At 47.1% G+C, this 19,432-nt stretch overlaps 1 protein-coding gene across 2 annotated transcripts in view; it reads right to left on the reverse strand.

The window, feature by feature from the left end:
• Positions 1–6,856: 6,856 nt before the first annotated feature.
• Positions 6,857–19,432, reverse strand: part of LOC119159970 (uncharacterized) — a 144,943-nt gene continuing 132,367 nt past the window's right edge. For both annotated transcript variants that reach the window (XM_075890082.1, XM_037412750.2), the window contains one exon: positions 6,857–7,176. In XM_075890082.1, the coding sequence (XP_075746197.1) occupies positions 7,027–7,176 (150 nt within the window). In that variant the 3' untranslated portion in view covers positions 6,857–7,026. The remainder of the gene's footprint in view (positions 7,177–19,432) is intronic.

Below are 19,432 nucleotides of genomic sequence, written 5' to 3' on the forward strand. Positions count from 1 at the left end.
GGTTTACACTACTGATGTATGCCAACACTGCAAGAAGGCGCGAGCCACCCAGAGACACCTCCTCTGGGACTGTGCCCTACCGCCGGGTAACCAAGAAGTAACGCCAACTGCCATAAGCAGCAAAATCATCAGCCAAGAGCCAGGCAACCAAAGAGACGTGGTCCAGCACGTGCTTAGCATCCTGGAACGCCAGTGGCCGAAAGCCGCGCCCCCACGGGTTTGACGCGAGTAGGTTGCTGCTCTGGGACGTCCGAGCACGCTAATGTCTCGCTTTAATCCCCCTGCCCCTTCCACCTTTATGCCGGATCGTCAATAAAGTTGTTTCACTCACTGACTCATGTACAAGGTTTGCTGTTGCGTGACGTGAATGGACGAAGAAGGTAAATGACACGTCCAAACATGACAATCATAGTATTTGAGCCATGTAAGACATTACTAAATGCTACACTCATAGCATGCTCGCGGCCATTTTCCTAGCTTCGCATATACGGAATTTGGTATTCCATGAAGTGAATAGACGACGAAGGAGAAAGTAGATAACAGGTCTAAACATTAAAATCATGATATGCGGGTTATGTAAAGCATGACTACACGCTACGATCATAGCGCGCTCGCGGCCGTTTAGCTATAATCACATACACCAAATTCGGTATTACGTGAAGTGAATAGACGACAGATGTAAACGACATTTCCAAACAAGGTGTTTGTGACATGCTGTCATGTAAAACATGACTACATGCTACGCTCATAGCATGCTCGCATTCGTTTCAGTACTTTCACATGTATCAGGATTGGTATTACGTAACGTGAATAGACGAAGAAGGTAAATGACATGTTCAAGGATAATAATCATAGTATTCGTGTCATGTAAAACATGGCTAGATGCTACGCTCATAGCGTACTCGCAGCCATTTCAGTTTCTTCACATACACTAAATTTGGTATAACGTGACATGAATAGACGACGAAGTTAAATGACACTTCCAAACAAGATAATCGTGATACATGTGTTAGGTACAACATGACTACGTGCTACGCTCATAGCGTGCTCGTAGTCATTTCGCTAGCTTCACAAATGCGACATTTGGTATTACGTGGCGTGAATATACGACAAAGGCAAAGGACACTTTCAAGCATTATAATTACGATATGCGTTCAACTGCATCTATGCCAGTTCGAGGCCCACACGAACACTGCAAAGATACAATGAAGCTTCTGTATGTTTGCCCTTGAACAATGCAATACTTGCATCAATGCCAAAGTTTTGAGGCAAAGAAATGATTACAGACAGTTGCTTTCAAAAACACTGACACATTATTACCGTTGCATCTATTGGCTTTCGTCGAGATTTCCTTCGCTTGTTCTTGCCAGTAGTCCTCATTATATTTATAATATTCCAGTGGCATCCCAAAGTACATGGCAGGTCTGCTCACCCACTTAACGTTGGCAAAATAGTCTGGTCTTGATGACCACTCTCCATGCCAGAAGCCCAGACACTCTCCGCAGTTTACTAGACTGCCAGTTGCATTATCAAACCTTTTAACTGCAGTGATGGTAGTAGTAACACTAAAGTGATAGGTGCAACAATTAGCCACATCATCGGCATACGCCAGAATTTTATGTTCCGATTCTTGTAGTCTATATAAAGCCATGAATGCTGCTGTTCTGAGTTATTGCTAAGCACAACGATTTACATATAAACTGAACAGTAGGAGACTCAGCTGGCAGCCCTGATGGACGGAACGCTTTATTTTCATAGTATCTCCTAGTGTCACGATAGTCGTATCATATATAACATGACTACATGCTACGCTCATGGCATGCTCGTGGCCATTTCGTAAGCTTCACATGTACCAAATTTGGCATTACGTGACGAGAATAGACGACAAAGGTAAATGACACTTCCAAACATGACAATCCCGATATGCACGTCATGTATAACATGACTATATGTTACGCTCCTAGCGCACTCGCGGCCATTTCAGTAGCTTCGCATATACCTAATTCAATATTACTTGAAGTCATTAGACGACGAAGGTAAATAACACGTCCAAACACAATAATCGTGATATGCATTTTATGTATAGCCTGACTACATGCTACGTTCATAGCACACTCGCGGTCATTTCGGCTGTTTCACATGTACCAAATTTGGTATTACGGGATGGGAATAGCCGACAAAGGTAAATAACACGTCCTAACACAATACTTATTATATGCGTGTTATGTATAGCATAATTATATGTGACGCTTATAGCACGCTCATGGCCTTTTTGGTAGTTTCACATATACCAAGTTTGGTATTATGTGAAGTGAATAGACCACGAAGGTAAACGAGACGTCTCAACATGATAATCATATTATTTGTGTCATGTAAAGCATGACTACATGCTACGCTCATGATGCGCTCGCGGCCGTTTCACCAGCTTCGCATATACCAAATTCGGTATTACTAGACCTGAATGGATGACGAACGAAAATGCCATGCGCAAACATGATGATCATGACATCGACGTCATGTTCGGCATAATGTATGAGCACCTCGTAACGTTGTGTTGATTTTAAATCGACGTATAAACCTTCCCCATTCGTGCTTCACATAATACGGATTCCACACATACGTGCAATCGCCATTTTTTTATACGGATGGATGCTATAAGTGACGCTGACGCTTGGGTAAGGTCACCACATGGAGATTTGTTAAGGTGTTTACAAAATTTCCATTGTCTTATTAGAGATGCATTGAATGGGAAAGACACTTAGAAACGACACGTTGAATGAACTAATCGCCGTTGTCATGGCCATGACACATTATTGCACTTTACCGAAAACTCTGCAAGGGGCAGATCTAGATAGAAAAGACGTGTTTTTAAACATACAAAGTATGGGCTTACAGCACAGTGGATAGCGTGCCTGGCATCTGCAGACCCAAAAGTGGCGGGTTCCACTTCTGTTGGTGGAGCTTCTTTAAATCGATAGTCTTTCCAGGAATACTGCAGAAATCGCTGTCTACCTGTCTGTCTGTCTGTCTGTCTGTCTGTCTGTCTGTCTGTCTGTCTGTCTGTCTGTCATTGTTTCAACGAGTCAACCACCCGACGATGGTTTAAGCCCGTGTTCGATGGTCACCCGTCTTAATCTGGTAGTTGTGTTAATACTAGTGAAAATTGTTAACAAAAAAGCAAATATTGCGCATATTTGAGCTGCAACATGAATATTTTAGACTTAAATAGTTTGTTTTTTTTTATTAAAGAACTGCATAGACATGTAATTTTAAAGAACACACTGTTTATTACGCTGAGCTGACAATGTAACGCTGTTAACAAAAAACGGGTGTTTGTTACGCCAGCGCCTCCTCTAAAAATAGAGAAGGCACTGGCTACGCTTCACAAAAACTAGGAAGCCTACATGTGCGCGCGTCTCCGTGTTTTAGGGGGGTGACGCGACGTTACGGCTGTATCAAAGGAGTACACATGTAATGTTTTTAAAATTGGGTGGGCAGCACTGCAACCACTGTTGACGTTGCGCGAAGATTAGCGCCTATTTGAAAAGTAGTTCCGAGACCTGGCGTACCACTGCGGCAAAACGCTTCATTGGCACGCAGAATGCTTGGGCTCGATTCGGCTACGACCTTGACATTTTTTTTTATTTGTCGGGTCGGCACTACTGATGTTACGTATTTCTTGACGCTTGCACGTTGAAATTGCCCATGTGTGTTCTCTTCATTCCTGGGTAGCTACTAAGGGTCAATCACCTGTGGCACATACCCACATAGCAGTGGCACATATCCGCCCGTGGGTGTGTTCATATCCGCCCGTGGGTGCTGGCGGGATGAGTTTGACGACGTAAACGACGGGATCATGACATTCATATCTTGACCAACTCGTCATATTCGTGAAACCATCTTACCCTCCCATGCTAATTTTGGTTCACTCCAAGTTATAGAGGCGACCACGAAGGCACACAAACGTAAGCGGCTGGATAGATAGATAGATAGATAGATAGATAGATAGATAGATAGATAGATAGATAGATAGATAGATAGATAGATAGATAGATAGATAGATAGATAGATAGATAGATAGATAGATAGATAGATAGATAGATAGATAGATAGATAGATAGATAGATAGATAGATAGATAGATAGATAGATAGATAGATAGATAGATAGATAGATAGATAGATAGATAGATAGATAGATAGATAGATAGATAGATAGATAGATAGATAGATAGATAGATAGATAGATAGATAGATAGATAGATAGATAGATAGATAGATAGATAGATACGATCAAAGTCGCCTAAATTTGCTGAGAAATGCTTTGCATTTATAATGAATCGGGCTTCATTCGGCTACGCCAGGCTATGCGAGCGGAAGCTGGTCTAGTATGCTTGTTTATCCTCGTAGTCGAAGCATGCTTCACCAATCGAATAATATGACTAGTCGAATGTGGGGTCCTGCATGCATTCACTATCTGCGCTTTGTCGGTTTCCGAAGCCGTCGCTACATTTGTCGCAGAAAACACCTGGCCCATCAACCTCCAACAGACGTTCGCATTGGCATTCTCCTTTGCTGAAAGATGTTCGTGTTCCCGCGATTTCACCTCGGTCGCTGAGGAAGGGCATTTGGAGAGGTAGACAGACGAGCCCTGCCAAACTAAACTTGCTGTAGGAAATTATATTACGGATAAAAGCAATATTCAAGGCATGAGAAACAGGCTAGCGGAGTTATTAAGTTTACAGAAAACATCGCGAGCTACCCGGTTGTTTGATCTGCCTTCCCTGTCGTTACGGGTACCATCATACAAACAGCAAGGTTTCGAGCCTTCAACTTAGAGGCCTTTGAAGAGTCTGCAGTGCTAAGGTGAATTTGCTTCAGGAATGCCGCGCTGACATTGAAGTCCGTTCACAGGGGCATCGAGGTTCTCCTCCTCACAAATATAGGCTCCCTAAATATCCTCACTCCGCCAATGCGGTGCATCTACCAGGTGGGAAAAACGAACTCTTTTAACAATATTTTATACAAGCTCGAGTCACGAACATGTCATTCCTGTTCTACCGAACCACAGCTAACTTCAGAAAGCGACCCTCGAGCCTTCAGAACTTGCTATAAAAAAAACTTCCCTCTTCTCGCTGCGAGCACTGAAAAGTTACTAGAACTTGGACTGCACAACTCACTCGACGAGTTAATTGAGGCCCATGTCGTTTCGCAAAACGAACGCTTGTCGGGGTCTAAGACGGGTCGACACATCCTCGAGTCACTTGGCATCCGGTACCACACTCAGCAGGGAGAAAAAGCGGATGTTCCTGCCTCGGTTCGCGACCGCCTAATTGTTCCGCCGCTTCCTAAGAATATGCACCCGACGCACCACGTCGGGCGCCGTAACCAGCGAGCTAGTGACGTTCAAAAGAAGTACGGCACTAGCGATGAAGTTGTGTACGTAGATGCCGCGAGATATGGTGACGGGAGACACGCACACGCCGCTGCGGTCGTTGACCGTGCGGGCAAATGCCTCGCGAGCGGCACGGTGACCACGGGACATACGGAGGCGGCCGAAGAAGCCGCGATAGCCCTAGCAATCGCCACGGTGCCGAACGCTACGATCGTAATCAGCGACTCGCAGGCAGCAATCCGCGGCTTCGCGCGCGGCCGCATCTCGCGGGAAGCGGCCCGCATCCTTAAGAAGTGCGGTGATGGTGACTCAGCGTCGCGATCGCCACAACAAAATTTAACAGTCTTCCTCCTTTGGACCCCGGCACACACCGATGTCCCGCTTCCGGGCAACGAGGCGGCCCACGCCGCGGCTCGAGGTCTCACTCGCCGAGCCGCGGCACATTCCGTGGCCGCCGCCTCCGCTCCCGAGAACGGGGCTTCTGATCTGCCGGATCGAGACACCTTGACAGACACGCAGCGACAACACAGACCACAATGGTCGTGGGGTGATCGTCTCATCACGTTCCGAGATATTACGCAACACTACAGACTGGAAAGGCGAAAGTTCCCGCCACCGCATGACAAATTAAACAGACATGATGCCGTAAGCTATTGTTTACTACAAACCCACTCTTACCCCAGCCCGGTCGTCTTACGCCACTGCTACCCGCACTTACACATTACCGATCTATGTAAAGCATGCGGGCACAGAGCAACGCTGCGCCACATGCTCTGGGAATGCGCCGATAACAATGGTCGAGAAACGGCCGCCGTTCGCGATGCGCCTATGACGGCTGCCAATACCAGGCAACAGGAAGCCTCGAGCTCACTCGTTCCCGCCGCCGTCCCGTCTGCGGGTGCCGCGGGGGACATTCTCCGTCGGTGACGCCGCCGCTGGGAGGCGGCGCTCAGAAGCTCGGAGCTCAACGACCAGCTCTGGGCTGTCCGGCAGGCCGAAGATGCCGCCCGAGTTCAGGGACTCAGCGCCGCCATCTGAGGCCACCAAGACCAAGCTGCCGGCCAAGTTCTAATAAAGTTTCCTCTCTCTCTTCTCGCTGAAACCCACAATGCTTCAACGTAAATGAGTGACCGCTCAGGACCAACATGGTGGCCCGTGAAGTATGGGGGCCGTTTTAGCCAGTTGTAAGCAACCATGAACGGAGTTGTCACCTTCCTAAAACATGAATACGTGCGCACATGAAGGCTTTCTAACAAAAACGTCATGGTTCTGCCACTTACCAGTAGCTTTTTGTTCTAAAATTTTTGGCTTCATCACAGTATGGCCACGTGGTGCAATATCTCACGCCCTACTCACTGATCTTCTCACGAAGAACGGTAAACAAACGTTTAATTCTCTCCCTCTCGCGACAGGAGACTATCGTCTTTCGATGTCTCTTTTAGGGAAGCACACAGACACGAGGACACTTTTTTCTTTGTCGTCTGATAGACACGGAACTTTATTGTGACAGACGCAGTACATTATGGCGCGTATTTTTTTTAATGTATCTTCTGCAATGAACATACGTGACTTAAGTCTTGGCGGACACCGGCATGAAACATTTTTGTGTTCAAATGTTATTTACTAAGGAAAATCAGTCCATCATCCCCATGTTTGTGACACCAGTCTTATAACACCACGTACAATTCGTGTCGCCTACACAATTTCCATCTTTACAAGCGCCAAGGAGGCAGGATACATTGTTGTACTCCTCCATAGTTTTGAAATCTTCTTTTGACATTACCTGAAAACAAAGTACCATAAACGGGAATAAACAAAACATCTTCCTCTTCTGACCTCACAGTTCTTGAACAGCAATTGATTATTATAGAGAAATATGCTTGTTTTGGTATGATCAAGTCGGCTTGCGATGCAATAAAGCACAATAAAAGGAAGTTTTTAGAGATTTTGCGGCAACTGGTCCACGTTGCTACACCCATAAACATATACTGCATGCTTACAATTCATGGCATAAGTAAACCAGAAATTCTTAGTTATCATGCAATAGTTAACAAGTACAAAATAACTATTATAGTCTGGACGAACGGCATGCATGACTCGAAACGAACCAGCTGGCGCTTGAATGCTCCCTAAGCCAGGCTTTGGTATACTGCCGTCCTATTAACCCGCATAACTTTTTGTCTAATCATGAAAAACCACATGACCATGGTTTAAAGGGCCACTGGCCAGGCTCCATCCCAAATTTTATTTATACTGTGGTAGTTGTTGTTTGTCCGATGAAGAGCAATAAGGAGGGGGAGGAGGGACCTTCATGTTAAGTCCGGTGAGTTGGTGGGGTGGGCCAATGGCCTGTCTAGGTTACGGCCAGCTGTAATTGAATCCTGGCAGCTTGCTCGGCCACCCGGATGGCTTCACATACGAAGTTCGAGGATGGGGCTGAGCATTGCGGCTACCCAGCGCGCGAAGGTTGTAACTAGAAGCCGCATACTCGTTATGGGCACTAATTCCTATGCATTTCCATAACATATGCTCCAAAGTTGCTCTGCAGTCACAGCGCTTGCGCTTGCTCGTTTAGTATATATCGGAATATATCAAGTGCGAGAGATTAGGATTCGGATACGTCCTTGTTTGTAACTGCCGTCATTCGACAGACTGTTGTTTTGTGTTATTTTGGGTAACTGGAGGGATTATGCCCCTCTGCAATCTGTAATGTTTTGTTCTGTCATTGTATCAGGTCAATCTGTCTTCCCGCTCCCACTCGTCCATTACGTCATCGTCCCTGGAGGCTGCTGTGGTGGCAATTGAGAAGGCAGCTCGGTCGTTGAGCCCTCGAGCTGCGCCATGTACAGTCCCGTTGTTGCTGTGCCCCGCGAAAGCGTGAGCCGGTGTCTATAAAATGTATTACTGTTGCTTGCTTGACACCCTTCAAGTAGAATGCGTAGCGCCTTCAGAGAGATGTGGTCGTTGGCAAAGTTTCTTACTGCCGTATGAAAGTCACTGACGATCACGGTTCCGTTTGTCTGAGCTACTGCGAGCCCCATGGCTACCTCTTCTACAGTCTCGGCAATTGTGCGCATCGTTACGCACGTCGTAGAGCGTTTGTTGCTGTCGATTACGGCTGCCGTAAAACCCCGTCTGCGCTTGTATCGAGCAGCGTTTACGAAAACTGCGTCCTTGTCATTACCGAATTTTTCTCTATATTTTCTTTGATCTTCGTCTCTCGTCTGACTCTTTGGTCTATGTCCTCCTTCCTTCTTTCATTTTCCTCCTCCTTCACCACTTAGACGCTGTGTTGTGTGTGATAGGTTATACCTAGTCACTCTAGAATATCTTCCTGCTCGTGTCTCAGAGAGATGTTCATATTTTGCCGTACGCTGTGCCTCAATGAGCTCACCTATGGTATTGTGCAAGCCTAGTTGTAGCAGTTTGTCCGTGCTTGTTCTAATCTGTAGCCTATATGGCTAGTTTGAATATTTTACGACTGAGGCAGTCTCGATCTTTTCCGCGACTTGCATTTCAAGTACGGCTATACGTTTACTATTCTGCTAACCACGATTTCCTGTATTAGCTTTATTGTATTTCCCTATTTCAAGCCACAGCTAGTGTTTAATTGCTATACTTTATAGCAATCTTATAACCTCCTTAGCCTCCTTATTTTAGCTGCAGGTGCATCCAGTCGTCTGAGGGTTTCTCCGTTGTAGCCCTTGACTTCGATGAGCAGACCCAGTACCCTAATCCTGTCGACCATGGTTGTGGTTTTTCCATCGGCTGTTCTAAACTTTATTTCTTTCTAGGAACGAGACTGTGTAAGCAGTTGCCTGGTTCGCGACCTCTACGAGTCGGCCTGTACAGCAACAGCTCTAGATTTTCCCCACAGCAGACCAGCCCAGTATCTTCTAGATATCGCTCGATGAATTCGACTGCTGTTTGAAGTGCTTCCTCTCTTTGTCCACCACTCCCAATTTAACCCAGAGGGTCACGTCGTCTACATATATTTTCTAATCGAGAGGTTTGATTTCTTGGCGCTTGAACAGCTGCACAACTAGGGCCATATTGAATAACATAGGCTATAATACCAAGCCTTGCGGCGTACCTGCACTGCTCATGTCAATGACCTCCAAAATTAGAATCCCTAATATGATCTTTGCCTTCCTTACAGCCAGGAAATTACACACGTAATCGCACGTTCGTTGTTACAGTTCTAAATCGTTTACCCTCTCTACCACCGTTGCATGCGTTACGCTATCAAAAGCCTTCTTGAGGTATATCTCTAGAATGGCATTTGTCAATGATCTCGGATCATTTAATTTGTGATGTTTCCACTGTAGCGTTGCGTGCTTCGATGAGAGGTTGTTCATTGTGTGTAGGAGTGCGTCCCGGTCCTCGAGCTGGGTAGCTATACACTTTAGAATTACGTGCTGCATAAGTTTCCCAACGAAAAATGTGAGAGATATAGGTCTCAATTCTACGATCTGCAGTCGCTTGGCTGGCCAGGGATCAACACAATTTTTGCGGTTTTCCATTGTTGCGGAACGTTTCCTGTCTTCCATACTTTGGTAATACATTCAGTTTACTTAGTTGTAGACTTATCACACAAAATACGTAGTGTTTTGTTCGTTATGCCATCTTGTCCAGCTGCTGATTTAGTATTATGTTTCAGCAGGGCGATCATGAGTTCTGCTTCGCAGATTTTCTCGTCTAAATCATAATTTTCCAGCCTTGTGCAGTCACGGTGTGCAACGGGAAGCGCTTGAGATATTATGTTCAATTGATTTTATTGAGGGCATCCTGCTCTGTACCTCGATATGTTTGTATTAACCAATTAACATTGTGCCTCTCTGGCAACTTTGTCCCGTTTCGGTTTAACAAATGTTTGAGGATGTTCCAAGCTTTCACCATTCCTATCTGATTTTTCATGTCATTGCATTTTTCCGCCCACTGTTGTCACAGCTGCTAGGTGTTCTGATCTATATCCCTGTTCAATATAGGCATCTTTCTACAAATGGCGCAGTTGCTTTTTTGTTTTTATGCGTCTATTGCGACTTTTTTTTAGCTTCGTACGTGTGAAAAAGCTTATTGTCTACAGTCTCTAGCTGCGCTTCCGGTGGCACTGTTGGCGTAGCTGCCGCCACGTCTTGTTTTACCGTTTCGGTTCGCTCTGAGTGCTCCGTGTCGTTTCGTCAGGCTCATTTCCGATATTCCTGAATTTGTCCAAGTTGACAATTTTAGGTTGTCTCCCCTTTGCTTTCCGCGGCTCTGCCTTCAACATTATTTCAAGTATAATATGATCACTTCACAAGTCGTGTTGCGTAATAGTCCTCTGCGTGTCCATTAGGTTTGTGGTGAATGTCAAATCTGGCGTAGTGTCAACGCAAACACTAGTATCTTTTCTCGCAGTAATCGATGAATCAGCCAGGAGCGTCAGACCTTCCTCCTGCGTGTCGAATCACAAGTACCTGCCTTCATGGGTTCCAATGGTGTATCCCTATGCCCTCTGCGGGGCGTTGAAATCGCCTCCGATCACTACCACTTGGTTGCCGGTTATAGCAAGGGTTCGGCAAAACAGCGTGCGGACTTTGTGGTCCCTGAATTGAGGATTGTGGTAAATATTTATTGCAAAGAGACTGTCCTCCATTTTCCGCATGGGTTTGAGTTTAAGGATAATGTGATCTATTGCCTGAATTATTAGTGTCGTGTTGCACCACCGCGTGATTTCATTTAACCAACGTTGTTAATACCTTTGTATACACATCGGCACTGCCAAATGACTTTAATCCCGACTATTCTGCCAGCCCATGCGTTTCCTGCATATTTATAACAACGGGGTGTTGGTGTTTTAAGATGCTGTTAGAAAATGTATTGTTTTCTCTTCTATCCTCGACAACTGCACAGCCAAATTGTATAGATATTTCGTCTGTTTATGGCAGCGTTACAGGCTCTCCGATTTCTCGGAGGGCACCGAGGTCCTAGCGTACGGCTTGAGAGAGATCGTAACCGGCCCCCATTACATGTGTGCATTCTCAATATTGCTAGCTTCGCGTCGAACTCAGTCAATATTTGTTGAACTTTCTGCCACATCGTCTTGCCTAGCGCCTCAATGTTTGCCTCTATGTATGCCTTAAATCTAATTTCTTGTTGTTTGAGCTTAGTTTGAAATTTGCTTTTAATCTGTATAAATTTGGCTTCCGTAGTGTTTGCGAATTTCTGCTGTCCCTCTTTTGATGTAGTCCCCAATTTGAGTTCCTTTACCCCGCTTTTATTCGTAAATTTCTCAGGTTTACGTTTAATGTTAGTGAGGGCTGCTACCTCTTCACCTATTGCTAGCAGCCGCATAGGTTCCAGATTCATCTGCACTGTTTGCGGATTGGGCGTGATCTTCAAGAAACGATCTACTAAAATCGCGAAATTTCTTGAATACCGAAGGTGCAGTTTGTGCTGTGAATTACTTGCCGCGTAACAGGGCGATAACGAAACTTGAGAAAGAAACGTGACAAAATTGTCACGGGTTTAGAAAGGTACCTCAGGCATGGGTGGCGAAACGACGCAGACGGAATGAAGACGACGATGTTGTGGGGCTGTGTCTGAACTGCCCTCTTGTTCGGCATCCTTGCGTACTGTGCGTAGTGTTAGCCCACCCGGCATTCACTTATTAGGTACTCCCCGTTACATACTTTTGGTGGAAGTGCTGGGCAACATTCCGACTCTGGATTTCCGTAGCCATCCGTTCAGTCTACGTCTGCTCTGTCACCTGTGATCTCTTCCCATCTTCTCGATCCAGGTACATTTTGCGGCACCCACACAACTGACGTTGACGAGTGGCTTACCTTATACGAGCGCGTCAGCAAGCGATACATGTGGGATGAGACGCTTATGCTGGCCAACATCATCTTTTAGCTGCGAGGTACAGCACGCGCCTGGTACGAGATGCACGAGGAAGACCTGACAAGTTGGGACGTGTGCAAGCAGAAGCTCCGTGACTTGTTCGGCCAGTCAGTTGCTCGACAAATAACAGCCAGGCAGGAACTCGCGTCACGATTTCAATCTTTCACCGAGTCGTACGTCACCTATATCCAAGACGTGCTCGCCTTGTGTCGGAAGGCCGACAAAGACATGACCGAACTAGACAAGGTCAGCAATGTGTTGAAAAGCATAGCCGACGATGCCTTCAACATTCTGATATGCAAGAACTGTACCACCATTGACTAAATTGTCAGGGAATGTCAGCGGTTCGAACAAGCCAAAAGCAGGAGAATCACGCAACGTTTTTCCCGACTCCCAATACCGATAACGACAGTTATAGCGCGAGAACAAAGCGACGACACAGAGACAAGAAGCACGTGAAAGACACGAGCGCTGCCACACTCCCGAATACCGCTGTGAATTCTTCCTGCGGGGATCCTGTGGCGCCACGTTCATTCGTGAATCCTCCAAACATCACAAGAATTGTCCGCCAGGAGCTGGAAGCCATGGATCTTTCTGCTTATCAACCCCCTGTGCCTGACAACTTGGCCCCAATATCTCTTGTTCAGGCTGTTGTGCGACACTAGTTTGCCAACATGGGCGTCTTAGTTCCCCAGAACACCAGTCACACACCTCAGCCCATAAATCCTTACGCTCACTACCACGCCGCCCCACTTGTTGCTGCTGCCGCGTCGGTCCCGCGGTTCTCATCACGCTATCCAAATCCATCTGAGTGGTGCACCCAAGATGATCGACCGATATGCTTCTCTTGCCATCACACTGGCCACAATTCCCGCCATTGTCACAACAGATGGCCTTTCTTGCAACGTTTTCTAGACGACCGCTGAGAGAATCGTAGGCAGTATTCACCACCTCGTTATTCTGATGACCACCTTCAGGACCTGCCACCTAGTCGTTCTACGCAACGCTCCGAACCATCCTACGCCGATGTCATCGCCCCGGGAACCCGGTCCAGCCGCTCGCCGTGGCCTCAGGGTCACCAGCCCCGCTCCTATGCACGCCGTCGCTCCCCGTCACCGGCGTATTCTGGGCCGTTCTCGGGAAACTAATAGATGCAGCATCTGGAGGTGGTGCTGCATTGACATCTCGGACCGAAAAACTTCTACCGGTTACTAATTCCAGACGAAATTTACTTGGTGTTATTATCGATGGCCTGAACGTTTCAGTTGTTATAGACACTGGTGCCCACATATCTGTTATGGGTTCACGTCTTCGATCCCGCCTGAAAAAAGTTCTTACCCCTGCCATGTCTTCGACTGTGCGAGTAGCCAACGGCAGCCGAACATCAGTTCTTGGTATGTGCGCTGCCCGCGTCACTGTTGCCGGCCTTCACACTTCAGTCCTCTTCGCTGTTCTAGACGCTTGCCCACACGACGTAATTCTCGGCATTGAATTCTTGACCGCGCATTCAGCCCTCATTCATAGTTCAACCGGCACTTTACAGCTAGAGTTGCCTTTGTACTCTGATGTCCCTCCTGCAGCTCACACACGGCTATGGTCCGTTCTACGATTGCCGCCTCAGGCCACTGTGTACCTTTCCATGTCGCCGTTCTCACCTGTTCCTGATGGCGACTACTTGGCAGCCCCGCTCATTGACCTGACCCTTTCCCGGAACTTCATACTTCCTCATAGTATAGTGAGGATCAGCGACAACAACACGCTTCTCCCTGTCCTCAACTTCTCTGGGTCGATCCAGGTCATTCCTCAAGATATTGCCTTAGCAGAACTCTTCACTCTGGAGCAATGTACAGTTTCATCTCTCACTCCTGACATCAAGACCGTAGACGAACCTGTCACAGCCACACAGAATAGAGCTTTCCTAGACAAAATGATATCAAACGACCTGTCCCCGTCCCAAGTTGAAGCGCTCCGTGGTCTTCTATTTTCTTACCTCAAAATTTTTGATATCAAGGACCATTCCTTGGGTCGCATGAGCGTCGTAGCCCACCGTATCGACACTGGCGCCGCCAGTCCCCTTCATAAGCGTCCTTACCGTGTGTCTCATTCAGAGCGCCAAATAAATCAGAAGGAGGTAGAGAAAATGCTGTACAAATACGTCATAGAGCCTTCAACCAGTCCTTGCGCTTCCCCTGTTGTGCTTGTTAAAAAGAAGGGCAACACCTGGCGGTTCTACGTCGACTGTCGTCATCTCAATCGAATAACCAAGAAGGATGTCTATCCTCTACCTCTAATTGATGATGCGCTTGACTGCCTTCATGGTGCCAAGTATTGCTCTTCCCGGGACCTACGATCTGGATATTGGCAAATTTCAGTCGATGACCGGGACCACGAGAAGACGGAATTCATAACACCCGGTGGGCTTTATCAATTTAAAGTCATGCCTTTTGAGTTGTGCAACGCACCAGCAACTTTTAAACGCATGATGGACTCCCTCCTTAACGGTTTTAAAGGGTCGACATGTCTGTGCTATCTAGACATAGTCATCGTTTTCTCGCCAACCTTCGAAAGCCATCTTCCACGTCTGTCAGCCATCCTTGAAGTTTTTCACTGTGCTGGGTTCCGGCTTAACGCGTCTAAGTGCACCTTTGGGCACCGTCATATAAAGCTACTTGGCCACCTTGTTGACGCTGCTGGTGTACGACCCGACCCTGATAAAGTCCGCGCGGTGCGCGAGTTTCCAGGCCCACGTTCAACGCGAAAAGTCCGCAGCTTTTTTGGGACTCTGTTCGTATTTCCGCCGCTTTGTCACCAACTTCGCGGAAATTGCTCGGCCCCTCACGGATCTCCTCAAAAAGAACGTGGCTTTTTTTCTGGCGTGAAGACCAAGAACATTCCTTCGCGTTGTTGATTTCTGGGCTCACATCTCCACCTGTGTTAGCTCATTTTGACCCAGCCGCTCTAACGGAGCTACGCACCGACGCAAGTGGCCATAGCATAGGGGCGATACTCGCACAAATGCAGAACGGCACAAACCGTGTCATAGCGTACGCCAGCCGCCTACTGTCTCAGTCGGAAAGGAACTATTCCATTACTGAGCGAGAGTGCCTGGCTCTCATCTGGGCTATCGCAAAATTTCGGCCATACGTATATGGACGCACGTTCACAGTCATCACAGACCACCATGCGCTCTGCTGGCTGTCAACCCTTAAGGATCTCACAGGAAGACTCGGGCGATGGGCATTGCGATTGCAGGAGTACACGTTCTCTGTAGTGTATAAGTCAGGCAAGCTTCACAGCGATTCCGACAGCTTAGCTCGACACCCTGTTGATCCACCTGACTCCTCTGAGTTAGAAGCTGATGCCAACATCCTAGCCATCACATACTTTCTGCAAATAGCCGGCGAACAACGCCGCGATCCATCGCTGCTATCAATGATTGACCGTCTTCAATCCGGCCATAAAGACCCTTCACTGAGTCTATTTTTCTTCAAGACAACGTTTTGTACCACCGCAACTTACAGCCCAATGGCGCGGAACTTTTACTCGTCGTCCCATGTCATAGGCTCAAGGACATCTTGCAAGAACAACGCCCCAACTGCCGGACATTTAGGTGTCTCCAGAAACCATGATCGCGTCCGCCGACGGCTACTCTGGAAGGGCCTTTATTGTTCCGTCCGCCGCTACGTTCCAGCGTGTTACCTGTGCCAGCGTCGGAAGAAGCCTACGTCTCTCCCTGCCAGTCACCTTCAACCTATTGAAGTCCCAGCCGAGCCGTTTCATCGTGTGGGTTTGGATTCGTTAGGTCCCTTCCCAACATCCACAACGAGAAACAAATGGATAGCAGTAGCTACGGATTATGCCTCTCGGTATGCAATTACTCGAGCGCTACCGACCACCTGCACAACGGACGTCGCAGACTTCCTACTCTATGACATCATCCTTCAGCATGGCGCTCCTTGTCACCTACTCACGGACCATGGCCGCTGCTTCCTGTCTTGTGTGGTTGACGACCTCCTTAGATGCTGTGCTACGTGGCACAACTTCACGACTTCTTACCATCCTCAGACCAACAGACTTACTGAGCGCCTCAAACGCACACTGACGGACATGCTTGCTATGTATGTTTCTGACGACCACACCGATTGGGATACTACCCTTCCATTCGTAACCTTCGCCTACAACTCGTCCCGTTATGAAACTGCCGGCTACTCACCATTTTATCTTCTCTTTGGCCATGATCCCTTACTACCTTACGGTACCCTGCTTGCGCATGACTTTCTGTCCGCCACTTCGTACACACAAGATGCCATCTCCCGTGCTCTGATAGCACGTACAGTAGCCTGCGCCAGGTTCTCGTCGTCGCAGAGAGCACAGAAGTAGCTCTATGAAAGCCGACATAGGGATGCCGATTTTCCTCCGGGCTCTGTCGTGCTACTGTGGCTGCCATCCCGTAGTGTCGGCCTGTGCGAGAAACTTTTATCGCAATACGTAGGGCCTGACCGAGTTCTGCGCCAAATCACGCCTGTCCCCTATGAAATTTCTCCTACTACGAACCCCACTCTTGCTTCCAGAATAGACATTATGCATGTGTCTCGCCTCAAACCCTATCACAGTGACCCGTCCGTCTAATAGCAGCAGGTGCCGGGACAGTGCTTTGCCGCCCGGGGTAATGTCACGGGCATAGAAAGGTACCTCTGGCACGGGTGCAGAATTGACGCAGACGGAATGAAGACGACGATGTTGTTGTGGGGCTGTGTCTGAACTGCCCTCTTGTCCTGCATCCTTGCATACTGTGTGCAGTGTTAGCCCACCCGGCATTCACTTAATAAATACTCCCCGTTACAATATGTTAAAAATACGATGGACAGATTGCGCTAGAAAGTCTTGCCACCCTCTTTACCGAGTGCCTCTGGACGGAGATAGTACCATAAACTTTGAAGAAAGCTAGCATATTCTTAATCATTACGGAAGGGGATGACAAGGACATAAACAATTACAAGCCAGTCAGCTTCCTGTTAGTTGTCTGCAAGCTATCATAAGAATAATCATCAAACAAATTGAAATCACCCCGAAATTCAATGAGCGAAAGGTCTAGTGGGATTGGATGTGGTAGAGGTTACTGGACGATTGGCCATGCTCATAATAATAAATAGATGAGAAAAAAATACGTGCATTATAGCCAACCGCTTCATGTAGCTTTCGTAAATTAGGGAAATGCATTTGATTACATATTAACACCTGCAGTCATGCCGGCACTGAAGAATTTAGGCATCGACTAACCACGTTTGAAAACACTGGTAGAAATCCACGCAGGCTCTACAGCCACGGTAGTCTTCCATAAAGAAAGTGATCAAATTTTGGTTCAAGCAGGGTCTAAGGCAGGCAGACAAGAACTTCCCACAACTATACAAAGCCACTTTACAGCAGGTTTTACAGACCTAGTTTGAGAAAGGTTAGGCGTACCAGTTGATGGATAATACGTTCCTGGCCTGCAATCCACTGAAGCAATAGCATCGATCAAGCTCAGCGGACTGATAGCTGATCATGATCACTCGATCGGACAAGAAAAAGAGTACCTTAAGCCTGCAAATTACTATGCAGAAAATTATGATAATACGGAACAGCCTCGGAAGAGAACATCGCTTTGCGATATGTAGCAAGGCACATGTAATGCTAAAGGAATACGCCTACTTAGGACAAGCAGTTATTGCGGAGCTGTACATGAGACTGAAGTAGCTAAAATAATAGGATAATGGTGGAGCACAATTGATAATATTATTTTTGGGCTTTAACACCCCAACAGAGAGAGAGAGAGTGAGAAAGTAAAGGCCAGGAGGTTAACCAGATATTGGCATCTGGTTTGCTACCTAGCACTGGGGGAGGGTAAGTAGGGGCAAGAAAGAGGAGGTAGATAGAGAACAAAACGCACGCGCACTCATAAAAAAACGAAAACACACACAGGAAGGATGTCCTAGCTACAACCGTTCAGTAAGGCCCCAAAACAACCATATCAATATAAGAGATACCGTAGTGGAAGTCTCCGGAAATTCAGGCCACCTGGGGTTTTTTAACTTGCACTAAATCTATGCACATGGGCCTCAAGCATTTTCGCGTCCACCGAAAATCATGCCACCGTGGCAAAAATTTAATCCCACGACCTGCGGGTGAGCAGCCGAGTGCCTTAGCCACTACACACCGTGGAGGGTGTAGCGCGTTTGACAGGAATTCTAAGATAATCAATGGCAGTTTGCGTCGGTTGTCCAGAAAGAAAATGTATAACAGCTGCATCTCCCCTGTACTTACTCACGGAATAGAAAGCCGACCTTACAAAAAAAGTTATACTGAACAGAAAAGCAATGCATTGGGCGTTGGATAATGATTGGCATAACCTAAAGAAGTCCTACAGCACCCTTTCAAATCGCCATGAAATCAAGTCACTTAGGAAGCTAATTGTCTTACGAAGTCAATGCCGCAAAAATTTTTCGAATCCGTCCGGTGCGAGTGTAGTTACAATGACTTGTCAGAGGCTGCAATCGCAATATTCCTCCTCTCGTCCCTTCAAAAGCACTGAAAGCTAAGCGGAGAAAGGTGGAATGGAAAAAGAAGAGAGAGAGAAACAACTTTTTGAAAGGCACAACGAGGTCGTTGAATTCAGTGTGTCGATGGTGTGGAGGGTGGTGGCCAATATCTTGCCACGACCGTTTCCACCCAGGTAACTGCTTTTGCCTGAACGCGGTAGTCAGTCGTTGATAGGAGAGACTCCCTCTCCTCGAGGAAGGAAGCTGGCAGTAATGTTTTCGGTGGAGGATTCCTCTCAGTATTACAAATAATGTATTTTTGGGTAGCCCTCAGGCAGCCGCAATGTTGGCAGTGTGGTCGAATGTCTTCTGGGTAATATTTAGATAGCATCCGAGGGTTCGAAAATGAGTTTGGATTTGCCTCCAGGTCGTAGCCTGATGCCTTGTGAGGTCGGTATTTTGGGCCATGTATATATGTTTTGCGGTTCTCTCCGTAATAGGAGGTAGTTTCGTTATATGCGGTGAGCTCTTCCTGCGAGAAATCCAGAGCTTAGGAGTCCACTTCCAGTTTATTCAACGTCGGGCTACACGGTGAGCCGCCTCATTCTCCAGATTGGCCGCGTTAGCAGGCACCAATAT

Source organism: Rhipicephalus microplus, chromosome 3 (genome assembly GCF_043290135.1).
Source record: "Rhipicephalus microplus isolate Deutch F79 chromosome 3, USDA_Rmic, whole genome shotgun sequence".
In the NCBI taxonomy this organism is placed as follows: Eukaryota; Metazoa; Arthropoda; class Arachnida; order Ixodida; family Ixodidae; genus Rhipicephalus; species Rhipicephalus microplus.